We start from the raw sequence: 22,361 nt of genomic DNA, 5'->3' as shown, positions 1-22,361 counted from the left end.
GCTCATATAAAATTAATTTTGGGCCTAAATGTTGGCCTATATTATTTATGTTAACATAATATGTAAGCATAAAACTTAGTATATATATAATGAGGAGGGATCCACTTACAACAACTTGAAAGTTACAACATTTTACAACATCGTTATTTTTCATTTTCAAAGTCCAAATCGTCGATCCAAACCGTTAGATATTCAATCTATATTAAAACGTGGTTGCAGACCAAATTTTACATTTTTTGGAATTTTTTTGCTATTTATTAAGATGGGTACAAAATCGCTGTATTTATTAAAATTCTGCACCATTAAAAAACAGCGATTTTGTACCCATTTTAATAAATAGCAAAAAAATTCCAAAAAATGTAAAATTTGGTCTGCAACCACGTTTTAATATAGATTGAATATCTAACGGTTTGGATCGACGATTTGGACTTTGAAAATGAAAAAAAACGATGTTGTAAGATGTTGTAACTTTCAAGTTGTTGTAAGTGGATCCCTCCTCATATATAATATATTCCTATAAATAAATGATGTTCAGCTTCTTACATTTGAACTTCAGAGAAACATTAATTACACTAAAGAGAATCAAACCCATGATTACAACTATGCAAGGAGTTACAACACAAGATACCTAAAATAACCCTAAAAAAGAAATTAAAACCAAAGCCTACCAACAAATCCCACAATCGAAATCATGACGACCCCGTGGTGATTCCATAATTTAGTTACCGAAAATGCGGTTGCGAAAGTCGGTCACCATCAAAGGAAGGCCTTCGTCGAGGGAGATCTTGGGTTCCCAACCGAGCAGCTCCTTGGCACGCGTGATGTCGGGTTTTCTCTTGTGCGGGTCATCCTCTGTGTTGGGTCTGAACTCGATCTTTGCCTCCGGGTCAATCGTGTCCTGAACCACCTTGGCAAGTTCAAGCATTGTAAACTCGCCCGGGTTGCCTAGGTTGAATGGGCCCACGTGGTCGCCTTCCATTAGCCGCATCAATCCCTCCACCTGTGTATGTAGTATGTACATTGTGTGCTCGAGGCATGTTGATTATTCATGAAATAAAATTTGTATTAATGCAGAGAAATTTACCAGATCAGAGACGTATTGGAAACTTCTGGTTTGTTTCCCATCGCCGTAAACCGTCATCGGTTCCTTTCTCAGTGCCTGAACCAGAAATTAGACAAAAACTAATTGAGTACATATATTAAGGATAACAACTGAGAAAGTATCAGAGAAAGTCAGGTATACATGCCAGTAGGTATGGAAATTACAAATAATCATGGAAAGAAATTAGAATCGAAAAGAGAATAGACCTGTGCAACAAAATTACTGACAACACGACCATCATCGATGCACATGCGGGGCCCGTAGGTGTTGAAGATCCTTGCTATCCTCACCTGAAAGATATATATAAGGCAGGCATTAAGTAGTAATATATATTAAATTATGCTTGGATACCAAATTTTACATTTTTGAAATTTTTTTTTACTATTTCTTTAGAATTTTTTAAAATCGTTGTTTTTGATGGTTCAGAATTTTCTGAAAAGCAGCGATTTTAAAAAATTCTAAAGAAATAGTGAGAAATTTCCAAAAAAAATATAAAATTTGGTCTTCAAGCATAATTTAATATGCAAATCAATTTGAACGATTTGGATCGATATTTTGAACTTTCAAATTGAAGATATAGACGTGAAGTAAAACATTTGCTTTACTTTGCGAAGTACCGTAACCCAACTCTCTCTCTATATATATATATATATCACACATTATCTATGGTACATAACTACAGATCAGGGGCGGATTTAAGTGTATAGTAAAGGGTGCTAAGTCACCCTATGATTTTAAAATTAATAATTATGTATATTAAAATTTAGTTAAATTTTTGAATATTTTAAATTTTTATATAGTCTAGCCCCCTTCATAAAATAACAAAAGTTTATTTGCAAGGTCATGAGTTTAATTTCACTAATCAAACTTTTTTTTTTTTTCACATATGACATTTTATAGACTAGTCTATTCAAATTTTATAGTTCCGCCCCTGCTACAGATTACAGATTAAGAAACAAATTGCCTATTGAAGATTTAAGTAAAATTATGAGTTTATGACTCTCTGACTAACCAAATTAATTGAAAGAGGACAACAAAAATATATACCTCGAGATTAGCACTGCGATGATAGTCCATTGTTAATGTCTCAGCAGTGCGCTTTCCCTCGTCATAGCAGCTCCGGACGCCTGCCATGCGGGCCATGTTATCAGTTCAAGTTAAAATTTTTGATTTTGAATTAATTCTCAAAATTAATTAAGAGAAATTAATGTAACAATTTCAGATATGTATGTACCGATCGGGTTGACGTTGCCCCAGTAGGTCTCGACCTGCGGGTGCTGAAGAGGATCGCCGTACACCTCCGAGGTGCTTGTTAGAAGAAACCGGGCGCCGACCCGCTTTGCCAGACCCAGCATGTTTAGTGTCCCCATCACATTAGTCTTGTGTTACAGTGTTAAGGAAAGTTCATGTTTTTCACATTAAAATTAATTAAAAGGAAATAACAAATTAACAAACAACAGTATACACACACAGACACACACACACATACTGGACTTGTTAGATTTTTCATAATAAACCTTGTCAAGATTTGATCATTTATTGTTCAAGATTGCTTACATTTAGTGCATGCTAAAACAATATTCAGGTCAATGTGGCAATTTAATGAGGCAACAATAGATAATTATAAGTGTTAATTATACTGGTCACGTCCATTTCGCAACCTCAATGGAGGGACATGTAAAGTGCTTTTTATTTTATTTTATTTCTCTTTTATTAATTAAGCGAGCATGTGCATGCAGCGTGCAGCATGTTCACCATTTGCGACCGCTACGCAACAGAAGAATATTGGATCCTTATGATCATACGGTGACTGATGTTTTAAGATTCGTGCTAATAATCTTTGGGAAGTGCATTTCCAAAAGAAAACAGAATTAAAAAGCTGTGGATCCTTACGCATGCAACATGCACTCAATTTAAAATTAAATACAACTGGAGACGTCCTTTTTTTTATTTACTCGGATCGAGACCCTTCAATATGCCTTCATTGGTTCTCAAATTTAAATATGAAAGATATATTCGTCATTCTCTAAGGGTCTGTTCGGCGTGCAAAATTCCAGTGGGAATTTGATGGAATTGGACAAAACCCACTTACAATCTTGTGCACCCGTTCGGCAGTCTAGTATTTTCCCCTCCTACACCCCATGAGTTATTCCCAATCAACAGTATTTCAGTGTAATTTTGCGGGATAAAAAACCGGAGCTCAGACTGAATTTTTCTATTCCCAATCATCTCTCTCCTCCTTAGGGTCTGTTCGGCGTACAAAATTCCAGTGGGAATTTGATGGAATTGGACAAAACCCACTTACAATCCTGTGCACCCGTTCGGCAGTCTAGTATTTTCCCCTCCTACACCCCATGAGTTATTCCCAATCAACAGTATTTCAGTGTAATTTTGCTGGATAAAAAATCAGAGCTCAGACTGAATTTTTCTATTCCCAATCATCTCTCTCCTCCTTATAGTTCATTTCGAAAACTGTGCAACTTTTATCTCTTTCACACGTGGCCTCCAACTGTGTACTATCTCTAACTTAATTTTTTCTAGTCAAGCACTTACTCCTCCTACCGATTTTTTTATTTATATCCAAAATTTAAATTAAATTTTAAAAATTAACCGAACCGGATTTCAAATTTTAAAACTACCCAAACCGCTAAACGGTTAACCGGACCCTAGGTTCGGTTAACGGTTTAGCGGACCAAGGGTTCGGTTAACCGTTTAGCGGACCAAGGGTTTGGGTTCGGTTAACCGTTTAGCGGACCAAGGGTTCGGTTAACGGTTTAGCGGACCAACAGTATGGATTCGTTGGTTCACTGAACCGTTAACCGAACCCAATTTTTTTTTTTTTTTTTTTACTTTTTTTAAAACATAAATTTTTTTTATTTTTTATTTTTCTATTGAAAATATACATGAAAATTCGTATTTAGATTTATCAAATTTACACCAACAATTTTTGTAAATCAAATATGAAATTTAAAATTATAGAAAAATACACATACACATACACATACACATACACATACACATACACGTATACATATTCATATACATATACATAAATAATATACGGTTACCAATTTTTTTTTTTTTTACTTTTTTTTAAAACAGAAAATTTTTAATTTTTTAATTTTTCTATTGAAAATATACATGAAAATTCGTATTTAGATTTATCAAATTTACACCAAAAAAATTTGTAAATCAAATATGAAATTTAAAATTATAGAAAAATACACATACACATACACATATACATATACAGATAAATATTCATATACATATTATTTTAAATTTCATATATAATATGTATATGTATATGTATATGTAGATGTATATGTATATGTATATGTGTATTTTTCTATAATTTTAAATTTCATATTTGATTTACAAAATTTTTTGGTGTAAATTTGATAAATCTAAATACGAATTTTCATGTATATTTTCAATAGAAAAATTAAAAAATTTCTGTTTTAAAAAAAAGTAAAAAAAAAAAAAAAAAAAAAAATTTGGGTTCGGTTAACGGTTCAGTGAACCAACAAATCCATACTGTTGGTCCGCTAAACCGTTAACCGAACCCTTGGTCCGCTAAACGGTTAACCGAACCCAAACCCTTGGTCCGCTAAACGGTTAACCGAACCCTTGGTCCGCTAAACCGTTAACCGAACCTAGGGTCCGGTTAACCGTTTAGCGGTTTGGGTAGTTTTAAAATTTGAAATCCGGTTCGGTTAATTTTTAAAATTTAATTTAAATTTTGGATATAAATAAAAAAATCGGCTCCTCCTATATATAAAGAATCCAAAGTACTTATTCTTTTCAAATGTGGGACTAATGAAATTGTTCATATCCGGACTTCGTTTTTTACTTATTTTAATAATTAGAATTTGTTGCTATTGGTGGGCCTTGACATCTAGATGTAAATAATCCAATTATTTTATTTTTCTTTTGTTATGCCCGTAGATATACCCATAGATATACCCATCTACTATTTTTCGTGCTAACTTTTAATTTTTCTAAATAAAAATAAAAATCAAACCTTCTAATTTTGATAAGAAATTTCTTGAATTCAAACAATAATAAAATTATGTTGAAAATTTAGATACACACTTTCAAAATGTTAAATAAATATATATATTCATCCATCGAATTTAAGAATTACAAAAATATAAACATTTGTATAAAAAAATTTAAATGCATACGTTTCACATATTTTAAATATTTATTTGACTATATAGAAATAATTGAATGGATACAAAAAATGTGTACAATTATTCATGGACTTGAAAAATTACAAAAATATTTTGTATTAGAAAAGTTGAATGCATGCATTTCATATATTTTTAATTTTTTTTGGTATATGATCATTTTTTTGTAAATATTTTTAATTGTTGTTTTCATATTGTTTTGTATTTATTCATAAAAAAAATTGTTATTGTATTGTATCTATTTTAGTAATATTATTTTGAGGTAATGTTTCATCTATTTAATTTTATTATTAATCTATTTCATTTAATTGTACTATATGATTTTATTAATACATAACATAACGCTATACTATTTAAAAATAATAATTAAATAAAAAATTATTTATAACTAAACTAAACTAAAACAATTAAATAAATATACATATTTTAAAATAAATAAAGATTTCCCACGATTAATCCTATGATACAAACGAACACTCATTTTCTCATAATTAATCTCGTGCATTTCGTACCCGTGGGTTCCCACTTTTTCAAAAGTGAATTCTCATTCCTATTTTCATTCCCATTCCGTAATCCCGTGACATCCGAACATGCCCTAAAGAAGATATTCAGATTTTTAAATATTTTAACAGCTCCATGCTTAGAAGTTAACATGCATTTATTACATACATTTAGATCATTACAAGTAATTATTACTAATTTATAAGATTAAATGATTAATTAATGCACTCAGGACTGACAAAATATGCATTATTGAGATATTTAATATTCTGAATGAATTATGAATTATGTACATAAAAATAAACTACAAGTGCATGCATTCAAATGAAACAAAGTAAAATTTAAAATTCTCAATAAATACAATTAAGGGTCCATGAGTAATTAAATGCTTTTAATTAAGTTATTTTTTTTTGCATATATAGCATCACCTGCCCCCACTAATTAATGAAATTTAAATATGCAAAAGGAACAAAGTAAAAGCGCCAAATATTTTTTAAAAAAAATGCTGAAAGCCCCTCGTAAATAAAGTAAATAAATAAATACCTAACCCTACACTATATTATATTAATAAATTGAGCTCCTACATCTTGGCCTCCCACTAGAAAGAACTCTAAATATACAATTATAAAAAATAAAAAAAGCACAAAATCAGAATCTACCGAAGAGGAAATTAATTACTACTTATTTATCAACTATCAAATATATAGAAAATATAAAAAAAATATTACCATGATGAGAAAAAGGATATGATAGTCTTCACCGGGTTGTACTTGTAATGCACCGGTGAAGCGGGGCACGCGAGGTGGTAGATCTGATCCACCTCTAATAGAATCGGTTCGACCACGTCATGCCTAATCAACTCGAAGTTCGGGTTGCCCAAATGGTGTAGCAAGTTCTCCTTCTTGCCCGTGAAGAAATTGTCGACCACAATCACGTGGTCCCCACGTTCAATCAGCCGGTCCACTAGGTGGGATCCCACAAACCCGGCCCCACCTGTTACCACGATTCTTAACCCCTTCTTTTTCAATCCTAGTGGCACCTTTCCTCCCATGTAATGCATGTACGATTTGGTTTTGTATAGAGTGCATGTCTCGGTGACTACCATGTGGGACCCGTACAATTGGTCTGGGGACTGTGGGACCACTGAGGGACGGAGGAGGAAAAAGAGAGAAGCGAAGAGCATCCCGACTAGGGAGAACGAGAGGCGTTGCTCGGAGATCAGGTACCGACCAATGCGGGTCAGCCACGTCAACCTCTTAACCGGTTTGGGGGAGTAGATTGACGGGTTTGATTGCGAATCATGCCCACCGCGAAATGTCAGCTCCGAGGAGCCCATTGTGGTTTCAAAGATTTTTGAGGGGGCTTTTGAGAAAATAACTTGTTCGCCTCAGGCGTGAGAGAAGAGTTGCCAATGGCCGCCTAATGAAGTATTTATTTGAAAGAAGAGAATTAAGAGGGGGTATGGTGTTCCGTTGCAACACGATAAAGGTTGTCTAATGTTATATAGGTAACCTTTGAACAATTTTTATTTGAATGTACACCCTGGGTCTGGAAACTACATATTACCTTAGGTAACATAATATTTCGGATTACTTTTAAATACGAACCGTTCGATTAGAATCTGCACGAATATTAAAGAAGTACTCTGCATTTCATCTCCGAGCGAATTGTTTAGAGTTTTGATCAAACAATCTAGATCTAAACACAAATATTATGCTAGGAGAATAAAATTTGTATAATTTTGCAAGGATATTTAGACAACCTTTGAAATTAATTTCTTATAATTATATGACGCTTTAAACATGAATCATTTATTTACCCTGGATGCTTTAGATTTATATTATTGGCGCAATTACGAATTGATATTTTAGCAAATTAAATACTCTCGCCTATTATAATTGATATCTTTTATGTTAAGAAAGGGGCAAAATTACATTGGCTAAATAAGAGTTAATTGACTCATTTAATATGAAGCACTTTAAACTTGTACTATATATAGATTATAATATTAAAAATAAAATTGCTATATATATATTAAATTTGACTTCCATAGATTAAAATTCTCATGTCCATATTGACTTTTGAGTGAGAATACAGTAATATGCATAATGCAAATTGGTTCTTACTACGAATTAATATTTTTTATTTCAAAACCTTAACGGTCAATTTGAACAGTTCAATATGGTCTTCATTAATATGTACTTGTAAACTAAATTTTATATTTTTTAGAATATTTTTACTATTTTTTAGATGGATATAAAATCATTGTTTACGAATGGTTCAGAATTTTCAAATTGAGTGATTTTCTACTTGTATGAAGACCATATTGAATGGTTCAGATCAATCATTGGTTCAAATCAATCGTTAGAACATTCAAACCGAAAATTTGAATCCATAGCACGTGCCAATATGCACTATGCATAGTACCATAGCCTCACTCTTGATCCCTATGAATTAAAATTGTTATATTTACATTTATTAGAAATGTTTATGTGCATATATATTAACCGCAATACGGCAATAGAATAAATTACATTACATCTACATTAGAAAACAACTATTAAAAGAGGGAAATTATTATATTTTCTGGTGAAACATAATTTAGATATGTGGTGGGCATATAAGCAAAATTAATTTTACTAATAAATCTGAAAAGCAGTTGATGTGTTGCTATTCGCCCACGTGGACCTCAATTAAAATAATAAATTATGATTAAATATTGACGGCATGATTGACGCCATCAATGCCAAATTCGGTACCCTTCTTCTTCAAACAATTTTCAAAATTAACGGCCGTTGACCTGCCACGTTTGATACAATGACCGATTTACCCTCGACCGATCTAGTAGAATTTCACATGGGCAAATTTACGGAGCGATTTTGTTCTGGATCCGCTAAGCCCATGTGAGAGAATCCTGTCAGATAAATTGATTTCCGGTTTTAACCTTATACATTTGATTACAGTTACGGTGTTGTCTGCTATCTCTCGCCACGTGGAATGCGAAGATTCTTCTTCAACTTCATTACATTTTACAATTTTCCGCTCCATTTCTGCTAAACTGGAGACCTCCATTTTACAAAAGTTGAATTATTCTATAGATTTGTCAGATAGAATAAGCATCAATTAATTTGATTTGTGCAAGAAATTTAGAATCAAATTTAGGGACTGAAGGACTGGAACTCACATCCCCTCAGTTTACCTGACTAGGGACAATTGAATCAGACGGTCCAGAATTTTTTTTTAACTTGATACGAATCTCAAAGCACAAATAATACTGCCTCTTGCGATATCCGAATAGGCAGCTGAGATTAAATATGAGCCGTCCGTTTCAATTTGCTTGAGAAGGGACAATTTTATCTTTTATTATTTTAATCAAAGTTTAATTAAGATTTCTTATAAATTAATTAGAGATAATTTAAAATTGGTTAAATAATGAATAAATAAGAAACTGTTGCAAAAGTTAAGAGAATTAAATATAAGTTTAAGATTTGAAAGGTAAATAAAAATTAAAATGTCTTGAAAAGCAAATTTAAGCTAATTAAATTAACAAATGACTAAAGAAAACAAATTAATACAATTACTATCTATTACCTACAAAACAACACAAATTAATACAATAAAATTAACAAACTTAAGCTAATTAAATTGCACAATTACTCCAAAAGGGGTTTTAAACCATCAATGAAATACTTGTTGAAGCAATCCATTTCATTTTTAGGAAATGCAATGCCAATCTCCACCCCTCCTTCCTCGTTTCGGCTCTCTGCCACCGACATGGCGCCTGTCTTCACCACTGACACAATTTCAACCTTCGTTGGCCTCCCTAGTCTGAAATCAATGTCATAGACTTTAAACTTTGGCGATCCGGCTACGCTGAGAACCGGCACGTCTCCACTAAATGTTGCCCATTCATCAAGCAAATTGCTAAACTTTTTCAATCTTTCACTTAACTGATCAATGGCATTGCCCACAGCTTCGGCCGCCACAATCACGCCGTCATCCCCAATTAAATCAGCGGCATTGGCCGTGGTGATGCATGATCCGACACAATTCCCGAAGTACTCCATCAGTAAAGGCGGTTGAGTTCGTGCTCTAAAATCAGCCGGTATTCCAATGCAAACTCTCTTGGTGCTGTCTATGCATTTTGCTCGGACAAAGCTGGTCCAAACATAAGCAAACGTACGTAACGGCTATTGTCGAGCAACGGAAAGAGGTGTTTCTTTGCTCTGCCTTAGCCAAAACTAGTTGCTTGAGCCTTTGGATTTGCTCTTGCTTTAGTGTGAATGTGGCTAGAACAAGCTCAGAAGGTTTGCTGGCTGGTGAGGAGCCCTTTGGAGCAGATTTAATCATGTTTTGGACTTGATTGTATAATAAGGAGTGATTATTAGAAGGATCAGAAATTAATGTTCGATCAAAAACCGGGACGCGGGAAGTTACAGAATCTCCTGACAAACATGTTTCAGCCTAGGTGTGCATAAATTGCATGGAGGATGTTCCATGCAATTGTCACCGTATCGATTTGAGGCTATGTTACCCCGATACTCCACGAAAGGTCCCGTATCCGTATCGGGTGCTTATCGGATACGGATACGCATCCGATACGTGTCTGATACGCCAGCTGGCGTATCGGAGTACATGGCGTATCCTTACTCAGTCGATACAGTTGCCGATACTCTGATGAAACGGCTGGATACGTGAAGATACGGTTGGATCCAACCATTAACGCCCATGAACCGCGCCTGCACCAATGAACCAACCCTGAACCGCGCCTGTGAACCGCTCTGCACTCGTGAGCCGTGATACACCAGCATCGCAAATCTGCATTTCTTCTGCGCTCCGCAGGGTTCGAACTTGAGAAGCCTAGTTGAGAGACAATTTTTTACCAATCTACCAAAGTTTGATTTGTTACTTACTCTAGTAACTTTATTATTTAACCTATACTTAGGTTAAGTCTTTAATTTTTTATATCTTAATTCAGTAAATTAGACTTTTGTAATATATTTCACCTATTTAATTAAAATTTTTATGATTATTTAAATGCAACATATAAAATAATAAAAAATAATATATATATAATAGACGTATCGTATTCTAGATTTTTCAAAATTGACGTATCGCCATATTCGTATCGTATCCGATACGATACTCGTATCCGTATCGTATCCGATACGATACCCGTATCCGTATCCATGCAACATAGATTCGAGGTGAAGCGGAGAAACCCTAGGTGGCGCTGTCGCCGAAACCCTAGTTGGCGCTGTCACATAAGGATGGGAGAGCCGATCAGGGAAGGAGAGATAATCGTCGCTGGGTCCGTGAGAGAGATGGTCGTCGGCTCGCCACTGGGAGTGAAATTGCCAAATTGAGAGAGAAAGAAAGAGAGGGAGGAGTCGGGATGCTGAAAAGGAGGTCAAATTTTAAATGGAGGGCCCATTTAATTTTTTCAGTGACATTTCATGGTCAGATCAAATGAATTTGCACGAATCTTGAAGACAATCTAATGAATGAAAATGCAAAGCACGAATGGCTGTTTGCTTTGTAAAGTAGAGTAGCCTTACTCTATATATATATAAAGATTGGCTACTCTACTTCCATAAGTATATGAGGGTATATGCTTATAAGTTATTTTTTTGTTTTCAAAATCTAAAAAGTCAATTTGAACCGTTAGATGTGATATCTATATTGAAATGTGCTTGGAGACCAAATTTTACATTTTTCTGAATTTTTTTATTATTTATTAAGTCCCTTTGAAAATCACTGATCCAACAGTGAATTCTGAGAATTGTTAAATTGACATTTTATCAATCTTCACAATTAAAAATGGCCTTGAGCCCAAGACTGAAAAAAATCAGAATATTGGATTGGGCTTTTGAACTTAATTAATATGCTTTGAACCCACAGGCATTTGAGAAAAAATAATAATAATATGCATTGGACCCGAATATGGACAGAGTACACAACACAAATGCTAAATATTAATATTTGGTAATTCGTTGCTTTAATTTTCTGATGGATCGAATTGATTGCCCGAACGGAGTATGTGGCCTGATTTGTGATAGTAGAGAGAATGATTTTAATTTGTTAATGAACCGAAAATATACACCTAATTTCCCCTTGGATAAGACTAGACAGTTGTCATTTGGTAATTCGTTGAAAGGATTTTGTCCATTCATTATAATTTATGGCACATCCATTTCAAGTCTGATTCAATGGTATCCATTCACTGCTTTGACAAGTCATGCGGATATCCGACCTTCTCTTCAACCTGATTTTGAGGATTTTTAACAATTTAATTTCATTCACTCGTTAACAATATAATACTATTAATTTGTAGCGCTATACTATAACTGAGTGCTAGAATTGTTCAATGAAAATAAGTAATATCATGATAACATAAATTTAGAGAATGCTAATTAAATATAGAGATAATTAACAGCTGGAGTATTATAAAACAATAAAAATATCACCCATTTCTCTTTCTGGATGATGTCACATAAGTAGTAAGCAATTAAACATTAATCCTTTTTATATATGAACATTTTTATCAGGATTGCATATAATTAGCTAATGAGTTTGAATCTAATTAACTATTTGATTTCGATTATTCTTGTCATACACATATATACTAGGTCCGTTCCCTAGATAATAGGTTGTAATTATATTATTTTGCTAATGCAAATGGGCATATAATGTCTTAAAATTTAATAGTACAAAATATATATAATTTTGGATCATGATCATAAAAGTTGATGAATATTTTTTATTTGTTTTTCTCGTTTCGTTGGACGAGGCAAAGAACCTTAATTTTCTTCTGGCCGCAAAATAAACATCTAATTTCTCCTTGGAACTTTCGTCTTTGGATAATTCTAGACAGTTGTCGTTTAGTAATTCGTTCAAAGGATGATTCGAATGCCACATAAATGAATTAAGATTTTTCATAGGCTTCGATTTTGTCCATTCATTATAATTTATGGCACATCAATTTCAAGTCCGATTCAATGGTATCCATTTACTGCTTTTAACAAGTTAAGCGGGCATCCGACCTTCTCTTTCATTCAATTTTGAGGATTTGTAACAATTTAATATCATTCACTCGTTGCCAGTCTTCATTCAAAAAATTGATATCATTTCTTTAGTCTCTATTATTAATAATACTATTAAAAGTGAGTGCTGGAATTATTTTTAGTAAAACTAAATGTTAGAGCATCTACATCCCTCAAACTCTTGGAGTTTCTAATCTGATGTGGCAGTTTTTAAATCAGTTTCAGAGATGCAGATGGATTTCTTATTTAACAACTTTGCTCCAAAGTTTCTTAATAAGAAATCATTTATAAACTCTGACGTGATCAAATAATTTGCTAAAATTCTTTTCTCCTGTAATTTATTTGCTGATATGGCAGTTAAGAAACTCTAATTTTAGTTTCAGAGATGTGGGAGTTTAGAAATTTTCAAAGACAAAGTTTCTAAAAATTAGTTAATAGTTATTTAGAAACTCCAAGAGTTTCAGGGATCGATGTAGATGCTCTTATGACTTTAACACGTATTTACTTATTTTATTTTTGAGATAAATGAAATCAAGTCATTAAAAGAAACCTCAAACAAAATAAGGCGGAATCAAGTCCACCAATTTTTACTTCATACATGATGCGTGCGGACACAGTTTGCATACAAATTTCACTCCTAAACACTGAGTTAAGTCAAGTACATGCAGGGCACCGAGTCGCCTGTCAAAATTCACTCCTAATTAAACACTCCACAATTTCACTCATAATTCATCCTAAACATGCACTCCTGCAAAAAATTTCACGCATTTTGAAATTCACACACATCTATTGTTTGGATGCAAATTTACTATTGTGTCGATGCAATGAGTGTTTTAGTTAAGTCTGATAATTGACGGTTATCAAGTGATTTTGATCAAGTCAAAATATATTTTGACAACTTTCAACAGCTTAAAATTCACACTTAAATGTTGCTTAATGCACACTTGAGTACTAGCTACACCAAAATACATCTAATTATTACACCAATTCATACTTGATTATTCTTTTTTTTTAAACTCAATCGATAAAACAAATGAAATAATTGTTTAAAAATAAGTGAGAATTAATTAATAATATGTGTTGTTCAGCAGGCAACTACAATAGATACAATTACTCCATGTATCCTAAATGGTTATGAAAATCGATACCGAAAGATATCGGCCTAATCGGATTAGAAACAAGGATTTCTTCATAAAACATATTACTATATGAAAAAATATAGTTTTTTGTAAAAAATAATATAATATAATCCATTAATATATTGTAATAAAAAATATTTAAAAATAAACAAATTTCCTAATGAATTCTCACGTATAATATAGAAAAGCAGAGGAAATGCATATTTATTCTATATCTCTACATAAATAAATTCTCATGCTATGCATTGCAGAGTTATATGCCTCTCATACAGTTGAAGCATATAAAGAATTTAAAACAATCTGAAACTTTGATAGAGTTAAATTGTAATTTCTACTTTTATACCAAAAAAATAAATGCTACATAGATGATTAAAATAAACACGTTTGAAAAGACACATAACATAATTTTTTGTGGAGTAGAAATTTACTTGATAAAAAAAAATAGTAAATATTTTCTTTTTGTAATATATAAAAATTAACCACTTGCTTTTAGAAGATTTTTTTTTTTTTTTTTTGCATCGACAATCCACATACCACCGTGCATGTATATGATTTTTTGCATCGACAGTTATCATAGTTCTCTAATGTTATCCCAACTAATTTACCCCTAAAGTCTTCACTAACTTTGCAATTAGGATGCAGCTTTTTAATAGTTTTTAGGATCGGTTTGTTTAAGAAAACCAGTTCAGATAGGTATTAGTATCGATTGTTTTATATAGCTAATTCAAATAGGCCGATACTAATTCCAGTTTTTCCCCCTTTGGCTCCCCATCTCCTAATTCCTCTATATGCATGATTTTTTTTTTTTTTGAATGTCAACTGGCAGAGTCTGCAAATAACAGGGTTCAATTAAATCAATTTACACAAATAACTCCAAATTAAAATGAAAAAAAAACAACAGAACCCTCAAACTCCAAAAATCGCACACTAGTTTCCATTTGTACCAGTAATACCTGTACCATGAACAGTACTGGTACGGTTACCGGTACAAGCCCTATTTGCTATACCAGTACCCCTATATGCATGATTTCAGATACTCAAATATCCCCAAATTTGACTCGAAATCGACAATCTGAAACACCCAATTCTTCCGGATCAGAAATTCCTCAAAAATTCCCAACTCAATTACTTAAATCGTTCTAATTGACCTCCAAAATCAGAACTGAATTCCAAAGGAACGTATTTTTCAAGTCAAAAGACGCGACTTCTCTCAATTAATCATAGCTTGGAAAAAAGACGAAACGAAGAGGGTATCACAAGCTTAATTGCATAAAAAAAAGAGGCAGGTTGCTCGCTTTGCAAGGTATTATCTCAACAAATCGATGCTGGATTAAGAAATTGCGTTTCTAAGGAGAAAAAAAATTGGATCAAGGTTATTTCGGTAACTTCACCTGCTATGTAAATTGTTAATTTAAAATTATACATTAATATGGTATTTGTGGCATTTTTCTTAATAAATGAGATTTGAGGTGTCATTTAACAAAATCAAAATTTTAGGGTGGCATTTTTCTAAATTCGGCATTTTGGAGTGGCATTGAACTAATTCCCCCAAAAAATTATGGTCATATATTTAACATTTAGTATAAGTAATTTCAGAAAAAATACTTTTCCTCATAATTCTAGAAAGAACCCTGGGAAAATGGGGTTTTCATATCCAAATTAGAAGTAGCAGACATGTTACCATTGTCCCAATCATATTTAACTACAAAAATATATGACTAATCGGGAGGATAAAAGTACATTTTACCAATAATATTATTGTGAATATTCCTGTCGGTAATACTAATACGCTCAGAAATAACTTTTTTTTTTATCGGTGTACCTTCACGAATAGTCACTTTTTACCCTTGTTGTGGCCTATTTTGGTATTTTGATAAAGAAAAAAATAATAATGTAACTGAATTAATCGATATTGAATATTCAGGGTTAAATTTTTCCGGAGGTCACTACATTTTTTCTTTGTCACGAACTAGTTACTTAACATTGATTTGTTCATTTATGGTTATTAAATATTTTATTTGTTTTAATCATGTCACTCTATAATTTTTTCATACAAAATACTAACGCAATATACTTATTCTGTCTAAAATACTAACAGTGTATATGCTTATCAATCACATGTCAGTTTATATATTTTATTAGTTTTATGGATGGAAAAAGTGACTGATGGCCATATTGCATTAATATTTTAAATAAAAAGTTAATTGAAATAAATAATAAGTTCAATGACTATATAGAAATAAATTAAATTTGAGTGACAAATTGATAACAAAGGAGAAATTAAAAGTAGAAGACGTAAGTAATTACGCAAGTCGATCGTGTACCTAACAATAAAAGGCATTTTTTTTTCTCTGAACTAATTTACCTAAGAAATATAGATCGGAAAGGCCTGATATTATAAATATATATAGCCACAACTTCGTTAAGAGAAGAAAGATAACCTATTATCACTTCTCTGTTAAGTTCTTTTCCCCATCTAAGAGAAACATGGAGATCATTGAAGCCTTAAGATATGTTGAGATTGTCTTCTTGCTGTGCACCTTGCTATTCATTTTGTTTCCCTGGCTCCCGGTCAGTCGACACGTGCTTGGGGTTCCTCGAACGGGTGTGTACTACAATCTCAATCTTGCTACTTCTGTTGCTTTCTCGGTGTTAGCCCACTCCGAAAATATGGGGAAGAGACATGGCGCCGTTCACTCCATGACACTCCAAACAACACTGCTGACATATGCTTTAGTTTCCATGTATGGAATCCTGTATATATAATTCAGTTGTGTCGAACTTTTATCAAAGATTATGAAGTGAGAGAACAAATTGCTTGTGTGTGTTTCACAGTTAGAAAAATTAATTATTTATTATAACAAATCAATTAACTAACTAGACCTAATTTTTTTTCTGCTACATCTTTTTTTTGTAAAGGCAAAATGAAAATTTGTAAATTTTAAATAGGTTTTAACTAGAGAAAACTAAATTGGATAAATATGAAAGTTTTTAAAAATTAAGAGAATAAATATGAAATTATATATTTCAAATTGAATAAAACAAAATTTTGAGCTTTCTAAAAATATATGAAATTCGCCCAGACTTCTAATTAAACTGGTGACCATGTTTCGAAGGGGCAGTGTGCACTGTATTTAAATGATAAAATACGGTTACAAACTTAATATTCTGAAAAAAAAGGAAAGACGAGTACAAAGTTATTTCCTTTGCACCTCAGGAATATATCTAATAAAATTGAATTGGTTGATGTAATAATTTTAAGGGTTAATTTTCTATGCAATCTTCAAAACTTTTTCAATTTCTATTTACCTTGAAAACTGAAGAATTTTTGAAGGGTAAATAGGAAATTAACCCTAATGTTAATAGTAAAAAAATTCGATCTAAATATGCAAATGAAGATTTTACTGTTTACTAATCAAATGACATGTAATTTTTTTTCCAGTTTGCCATCTCATAAGGATGTAATACAAGCCATGCCAACCGATCTACCGAACATGCTCAACCCGCATAAGGAATCAGCGGGTGAAGGAGCACTGGAGAAGAAGCTGACAATGTTTGCCATAACCATGAGCATACTGGACCTGATGGCCAGGGGACTGGCATTTCTGAAGTGCTCTCTAGGAGTATGGAAGACTCAGGGGGTGATGGTTAAATTGATCACCGTGCTGACGTCGATCTTGAAGGTAATCCAAATAATTTCGCATAGATGCGGGGTTGAATTACACCACATGCATAATATGCAAGAGTTGTCGCACTTGACTCATTCCTTAAGTTGCATCTTCTACTGGTTCCACCTCATCTCTGTGTTGGCTTCTGGTTCTGTCTCTGTAGTGGGGCTAGCCTCACACGATTTTGGGGAAAAAAAGGGAGAATTGATTTTCTTTTATGCCGTGGCAATCTTAGAGGCACTGGTGTTCCTTGCTGAGGAGGCCTTTTGGGAATGGAAGGTGAGGTGGTACAAATTGCTCGAGAATGCAAAAGACGAGTGTGGATTTGAAACATCTGAGATAATTAAGAGGTTTGTGTATGATGTGTACTATAAGTGCATGACTGGGAACATTTTTGATGTACCCAAAATGAATCTAGTCACTTTTGCAGAAGAGCTCCTTGTTTCAACCTCGGATACGGAACAATTTATGGGCATAAGAATTTTGCTCAAAATATTGAACCATAAAGGTCTATCCAATGCTACACTTGGTAAGATCCTAACATCAAAGGATTCAAAGGTGATTGCGCGGCTTATCCAGATGTTAAATTTGAACAACTTTTTTAAAGAGGAGATCAGATCCTTGGCAGCCGAGATTGTAATCATGTTTCTTGATGATGATGAGCCAATGATGCAGCATATGGTGGGAATGACGGAAGCTATTAAGTCGGCAAAGTTGCTGAGAAAAGAGTAATATTGAAAATAAGTTATTTTTTATATTGTTTAACTAAATTCTTTCTTTATCATTTTATTAATAGCATTATTATGACTTTTTCTGATTTTTTATCCATACCAATAAAATATTCTCATCAATTGATTGTCTTAGTCGCCGAGAATTATTATTTTTAAACATATCATCAATTTTTTAAATCTCATTTTTTACCAGAACCGCTGAATTATACAGTGATCTGTACAGCAAGACTCGCTGGATTATTCAGCAGTTCCAAAGCTCACCTGCTCGATTATTCAGCAGGTCACCTAGCTATTTAAATTCCCCATGGCAGGATTTCGGCCCTCCATATATACTTTACAAAATTTATAATTTTACAATTATATCTTAACTTCTAAAATTTACTCTTTCACAGCGTGAAAAGGTTAGAATTTGAACTTCAAATTATTTACTGTTTTGTATTAAATTATAAAGAATTTACAGGCTGTTTGGAGCAATTAATTAGTTGAGGACGAATTTATTTTTAACATTGTCATTCTTTAAAATAGTTTGACAAGAACTGAAAGAAGTGCACAGTCTGGCCGCCCTGATCGTGGTGAGTCCACAGGTCAGTTCTTTCCCCGATCTGAGAGAAACATGGTGGTCCATGAAGACTTACATGATAGTGCCAATGATCACTTTACCTGGAAGAACTGTTTGTCCCCCCGATTACTTTACCTGCAGCTCACTTCTTTCAACTGGCAACAATATCCTTTCATTTCCGGTAAGTGCACATGTTTTCGCAGTAGTATCAGTACTAGGCCGCAAACGGAGCCTGGCTCCAATCAACTGGTATATTTGAGTTCATGCCGAGCCGTTCCAAGAGCTTAATCAATTGTATTTTTCTTGTGTTTGTTATCTAGATAAGGTAGTGTTACTGCGCCTTTTTGTTTTATGGAAACCAGAATCAGAGTGACACCAAAGTACCATACTACCATTTGCATTTTTCTACAAAGAAGGAAATGCAGACTAAATCGTTTCAGTTTAACTTAGAACATTGTTTCCATATATACTTGGAGACTAAATCCTTTTAATTGTGCAAGAACAACTGGAGTCGGCGGCCATGACACTGGCCGTGGTGCTTCTACTGCTAGGCTATTTTCTGAAGGGTCAGGTGTTGGCGTGGCAAATGAAGTGTCTTTTGTTATTCAGCGAGCTGTTAATCTTCCTCCATTTCATCTGTGTCCTGTACCACAGGCGCCCCATGCATAAAGTGTCTTTTTCGATGGAGATCTTCTCGCATTATGTTATTTTAATATTTCTCCGCACGCGGCCGATAACCTCAGAGGAGCATGAAGAAAAAGCACATAAGGCTACTCGGAACTTAGCTTTGAATGCCTTATGCGTCATGGCACTCACAAACGCAGTGCTGCACTTAGCTTTGAAAGCCTTTTCAGTTCATCTAAACCGGTAATTCAATTCCTATGAAATTGACTTTGAAGTTTGAAGTAAAACAACAAATTATTTGTGAGTAATGTTTTGATAGAAGTCAAAATGAAAAATTTGTCAATGTTAAAGTATGTTTTTATGTAAGAGAATAATAAATGACATTTAATTTTCTTTCAGTGTGGCAAATGATGATGCAGACATAGACCAATCAAGCAACCCCATTTCTCACCAGGATTCGACGGGTGAAGGAGTGTCGGAGAAGAATCTGACGATGTTTGTCATAAGAATAGGCATACTGGATCTGACGGCCAGTGGGCTTGGATTGCTGAAGTACTCTCTGGCACCATGGAAGTCTCTAGAGGCAAAGGTTAAATTTATCACCGTGCTGATGTTCAACTTTGAGGGAATCCGCATCTATTGTCGTAGCCGTGGGTTTGAATTACACCACATGCATAATATAAAACAGTTATCATTCTTGATTCGTTTCACCAGCTGGCTCTTCTATTGGCTCCACCTCATCTTTGTGCTGGCTTCTGGTGTTCTCTCCTTTATGGGGCTAGCGTCATTCAATTTTGACAAAACAGAAGAGGCACTGGTGTTCTTTTATGTTGTAGCACTCTTAGAGGCACTGGTGTTCCTGGCTAAGAAGGCCTTTTGGGACTGGAAGGTGAGTTTCCGCGGATTGTTTAAGGAAGTAAAATGCTACTACATACTCGACGCAACTGACATGGACTTCATTAGGAGGTTCGTCTACAATGCTTACTACAAGTGTGTGACTGGGTATATTTTTGATGTTTCCAAAATGGATCTAGTCACTTTTGCCGAAGAGCTTATTTTTTCAACCTCGAGGGAAGAACAATTTATGAGTGCAAGAATTTTGATGAAACTCTCGACCCATCCACGTTTGTCTGATGATACGCTTTGTAAGGTTGGAACATCAAAGGATGTGATTTTGCGTCTTATCCAGATGTTAAATTTGGTAAACTACTTTGAAGAGAAGATCAGATCCTCCGCAGCACAGATTATATCCGAGTTAGCTAAAAAGGAGCCAAAATTGAAGGATCATGTGGTGGGAATGGAGCAAGCGATCAAATCGGCAAATGATTTGCTAAAAATAAATTAATTCGGGCACAAGTAATATTGAAAACAAATTATTTATTTTATATTCCTTGAATAACTTTAATTATTTATTATTTACTATCTCATAGCATTGTTATGAATTTCTTATTGCATAGTTAAAATATATTGTGTTGGATTGTACGTATAGAATGTTATTGTGTGAATATTATTATTTAATATTCTTATTAAGAACTTCATTTTCGTTATACTTCTATATATATGATTTGTCGGGCTCTTTGTACTAATAGAACCTTGTAAATGGTACGACATATAGTTTAGCATGGGACAATAGCTGTGTATTAACTGATGTACTCACACTGTAAAACTCATTCAAAATATATAGAAATACAAGATACAATTTTCATATTCTCTTCATTCAATTAGAAACGCATTTTTCTTAACTGGGTGAAGTGAAGAGGGTTAAAGGGTTCGCTGTTTCTAAAGCATTCACATCCACTGGGGTGACTCGATATGAAATCTCTCAAATTCTCTCCTATCCTTTCAAGCTTCTAAATCGGGCTAAATCCAAAGGTTTATCTGAAACTCAATTTTTATTGAAAGCCCAAACTAGTGAATTATCTAAGCCCAAACCAAAACAAATATGCAATACCAAATAAAACAACTACATTAAGTCCGAACAAATGTGAGTCCAAAAATAGTGAAATACCAAAAAATATGTACAAATGTACAAATTTAGGTATAAATCAAGTACATTCCAAAAACAATTCGGTATGAATTTTAGACTCCGGTGCAATCCATCACATGATCGGAAATAAAAATATGTTGTATAATTACAAAAAAAACAAAGGTCAAGAATTTGTATATATTGCAAACGTGAAAAAAAATGAAAATTTGTGGTTTGATAATGTCAATTAATATAGCCAAAATCACTACTTTTAAGTACAAAAAATGGTCAAAAAGTGAATGCAAAGTGGTCATTTTTTTGAATTATCTGCAAACGTATTTTTAGGCTATTTTAGTAAGTTTTGAAAAAAATTGCATATTTAGGCTGAAAACGGAGCAAAAATATCATATTTAGGCCAATTCTGAAGATAGTGTCAAAATAGGGCATCACATAGAGCAACAGCTCACACGAAGTGTACAACATGCAACATGATGAAAAACACAGAAAAATCAGCTAAGTCAGGTGACGTGCGACATGGGGAACCCGCATGCAGGTTAAGACGCCTAGGCCGCAGAGCACACAGATTGGATCCGTGAACTATCTTAGTTGGATTAAATCTCAACCGTTGAGCAGCAATTCAATCTAATTTTAAAAATCATAAAAACTTCAAGATTTTTGTCACACTCTCTCATGCAAAATAATCAAATTCTACCGCTAGAATTGCCAGCAGTACTTGACAAGAACTCTGAAGATAAATTTAATTCAAAAATTTTAAATTTTTGCATGTAGATCCATCACTCCTAGAAGCTTGGTGAACTTAAGAACACCTAGTTCT

The 22,361-nt window shown here is 33.5% G+C and overlaps 3 protein-coding genes across 3 annotated transcripts; 1 reads left to right on the top strand and 2 right to left on the bottom strand.

Annotated features, from left to right (window-relative positions):
• Positions 1-695: 695 nt before the first annotated feature.
• On the bottom strand, positions 696-7,180 carry LOC144554360 (UDP-glucuronic acid decarboxylase 2-like). The gene is made up of 6 exons (XM_078302685.1): positions 6,545-7,180; positions 2,337-2,484; positions 2,150-2,229; positions 1,309-1,392; positions 1,085-1,159; positions 696-1,000 (listed from the first exon to the last, which is right to left on the bottom strand). The coding sequence occupies exons 1-6, from the start codon at positions 7,130-7,132 to the stop codon at positions 719-721; spliced, it is 1,257 nt and encodes a 418-aa protein (XP_078158811.1). The 5' UTR covers positions 7,133-7,180; the 3' UTR covers positions 696-718.
• Positions 7,181-9,360: 2,180 nt separating this feature from the next.
• On the bottom strand, positions 9,361-10,289 carry LOC144554276 (anthocyanin 5-aromatic acyltransferase-like). The gene has a single exon (XM_078302604.1). The coding sequence runs from the start codon at positions 9,861-9,863 to the stop codon at positions 9,450-9,452; it is 414 nt and encodes a 137-aa protein (XP_078158730.1). The 5' UTR covers positions 9,864-10,289; the 3' UTR covers positions 9,361-9,449.
• A 6,102-nt stretch (positions 10,290-16,391) lies between these two features.
• Positions 16,392-21,098, top strand: LOC144553953 (uncharacterized). Its single transcript, XM_078302126.1, has 5 exons — positions 16,392-16,722; positions 17,421-18,374; positions 18,903-19,117; positions 19,437-19,803; positions 19,960-21,098. The coding sequence occupies exons 1-5, from the start codon at positions 16,466-16,468 to the stop codon at positions 20,903-20,905; spliced, it is 2,739 nt and encodes a 912-aa protein (XP_078158252.1). The 5' UTR covers positions 16,392-16,465; the 3' UTR covers positions 20,906-21,098.
• Positions 21,099-22,361: the final 1,263 nt, after the last annotated feature.

The sequence above is a fragment of the Carex rostrata genome, chromosome 5 (genome assembly GCF_964058835.1).
Source record: "Carex rostrata chromosome 5, lpCarRost1.2, whole genome shotgun sequence".
Classification (NCBI taxonomy): domain Eukaryota; kingdom Viridiplantae; phylum Streptophyta; class Magnoliopsida; order Poales; family Cyperaceae; genus Carex; species Carex rostrata.
The sequence above is the reverse complement of the archived record's forward strand: the minus strand, read 5'-3'. Positions and strand labels throughout refer to the sequence as shown.

Excerpts from the sequence above, each read along its gene's own strand:
- LOC144554360 (XM_078302685.1), bottom strand. The coding sequence starts at position 7,132 with ATGGGCTCCTCGGAGCTGACATTTCGCGGTGGGCATGATTCGCAATCA. Across the intron at positions 2,230-2,336 it reads GGGCAACGTCAACCCGATCG|GCGTCCGGAGCTGCTATGAC; the intron begins GTACATACATAT and ends CCCGCATGGCAG. Across the intron at positions 1,001-1,084 it reads TCCAATACGTCTCTGATCTG|GTGGAGGGATTGATGCGGCT; the intron begins GTAAATTTCTCT and ends CTACATACACAG.
- LOC144554276 (XM_078302604.1), bottom strand. The coding sequence starts at position 9,863 with ATGGAGTACTTCGGGAATTGTGTCGGATCATGCATCACCACGGCCAAT.
- LOC144553953 (XM_078302126.1), top strand. The coding sequence starts at position 16,466 with ATGGAGATCATTGAAGCCTTAAGATATGTTGAGATTGTCTTCTTGCTG. Across the intron at positions 16,723-17,420 it reads ACATATGCTTTAGTTTCCAT|TTTGCCATCTCATAAGGATG; the intron begins GTATGGAATCCT and ends TTTTTTTTCCAG. Across the intron at positions 19,118-19,436 it reads ACAATATCCTTTCATTTCCG|AACAACTGGAGTCGGCGGCC; the intron begins GTAAGTGCACAT and ends TAATTGTGCAAG.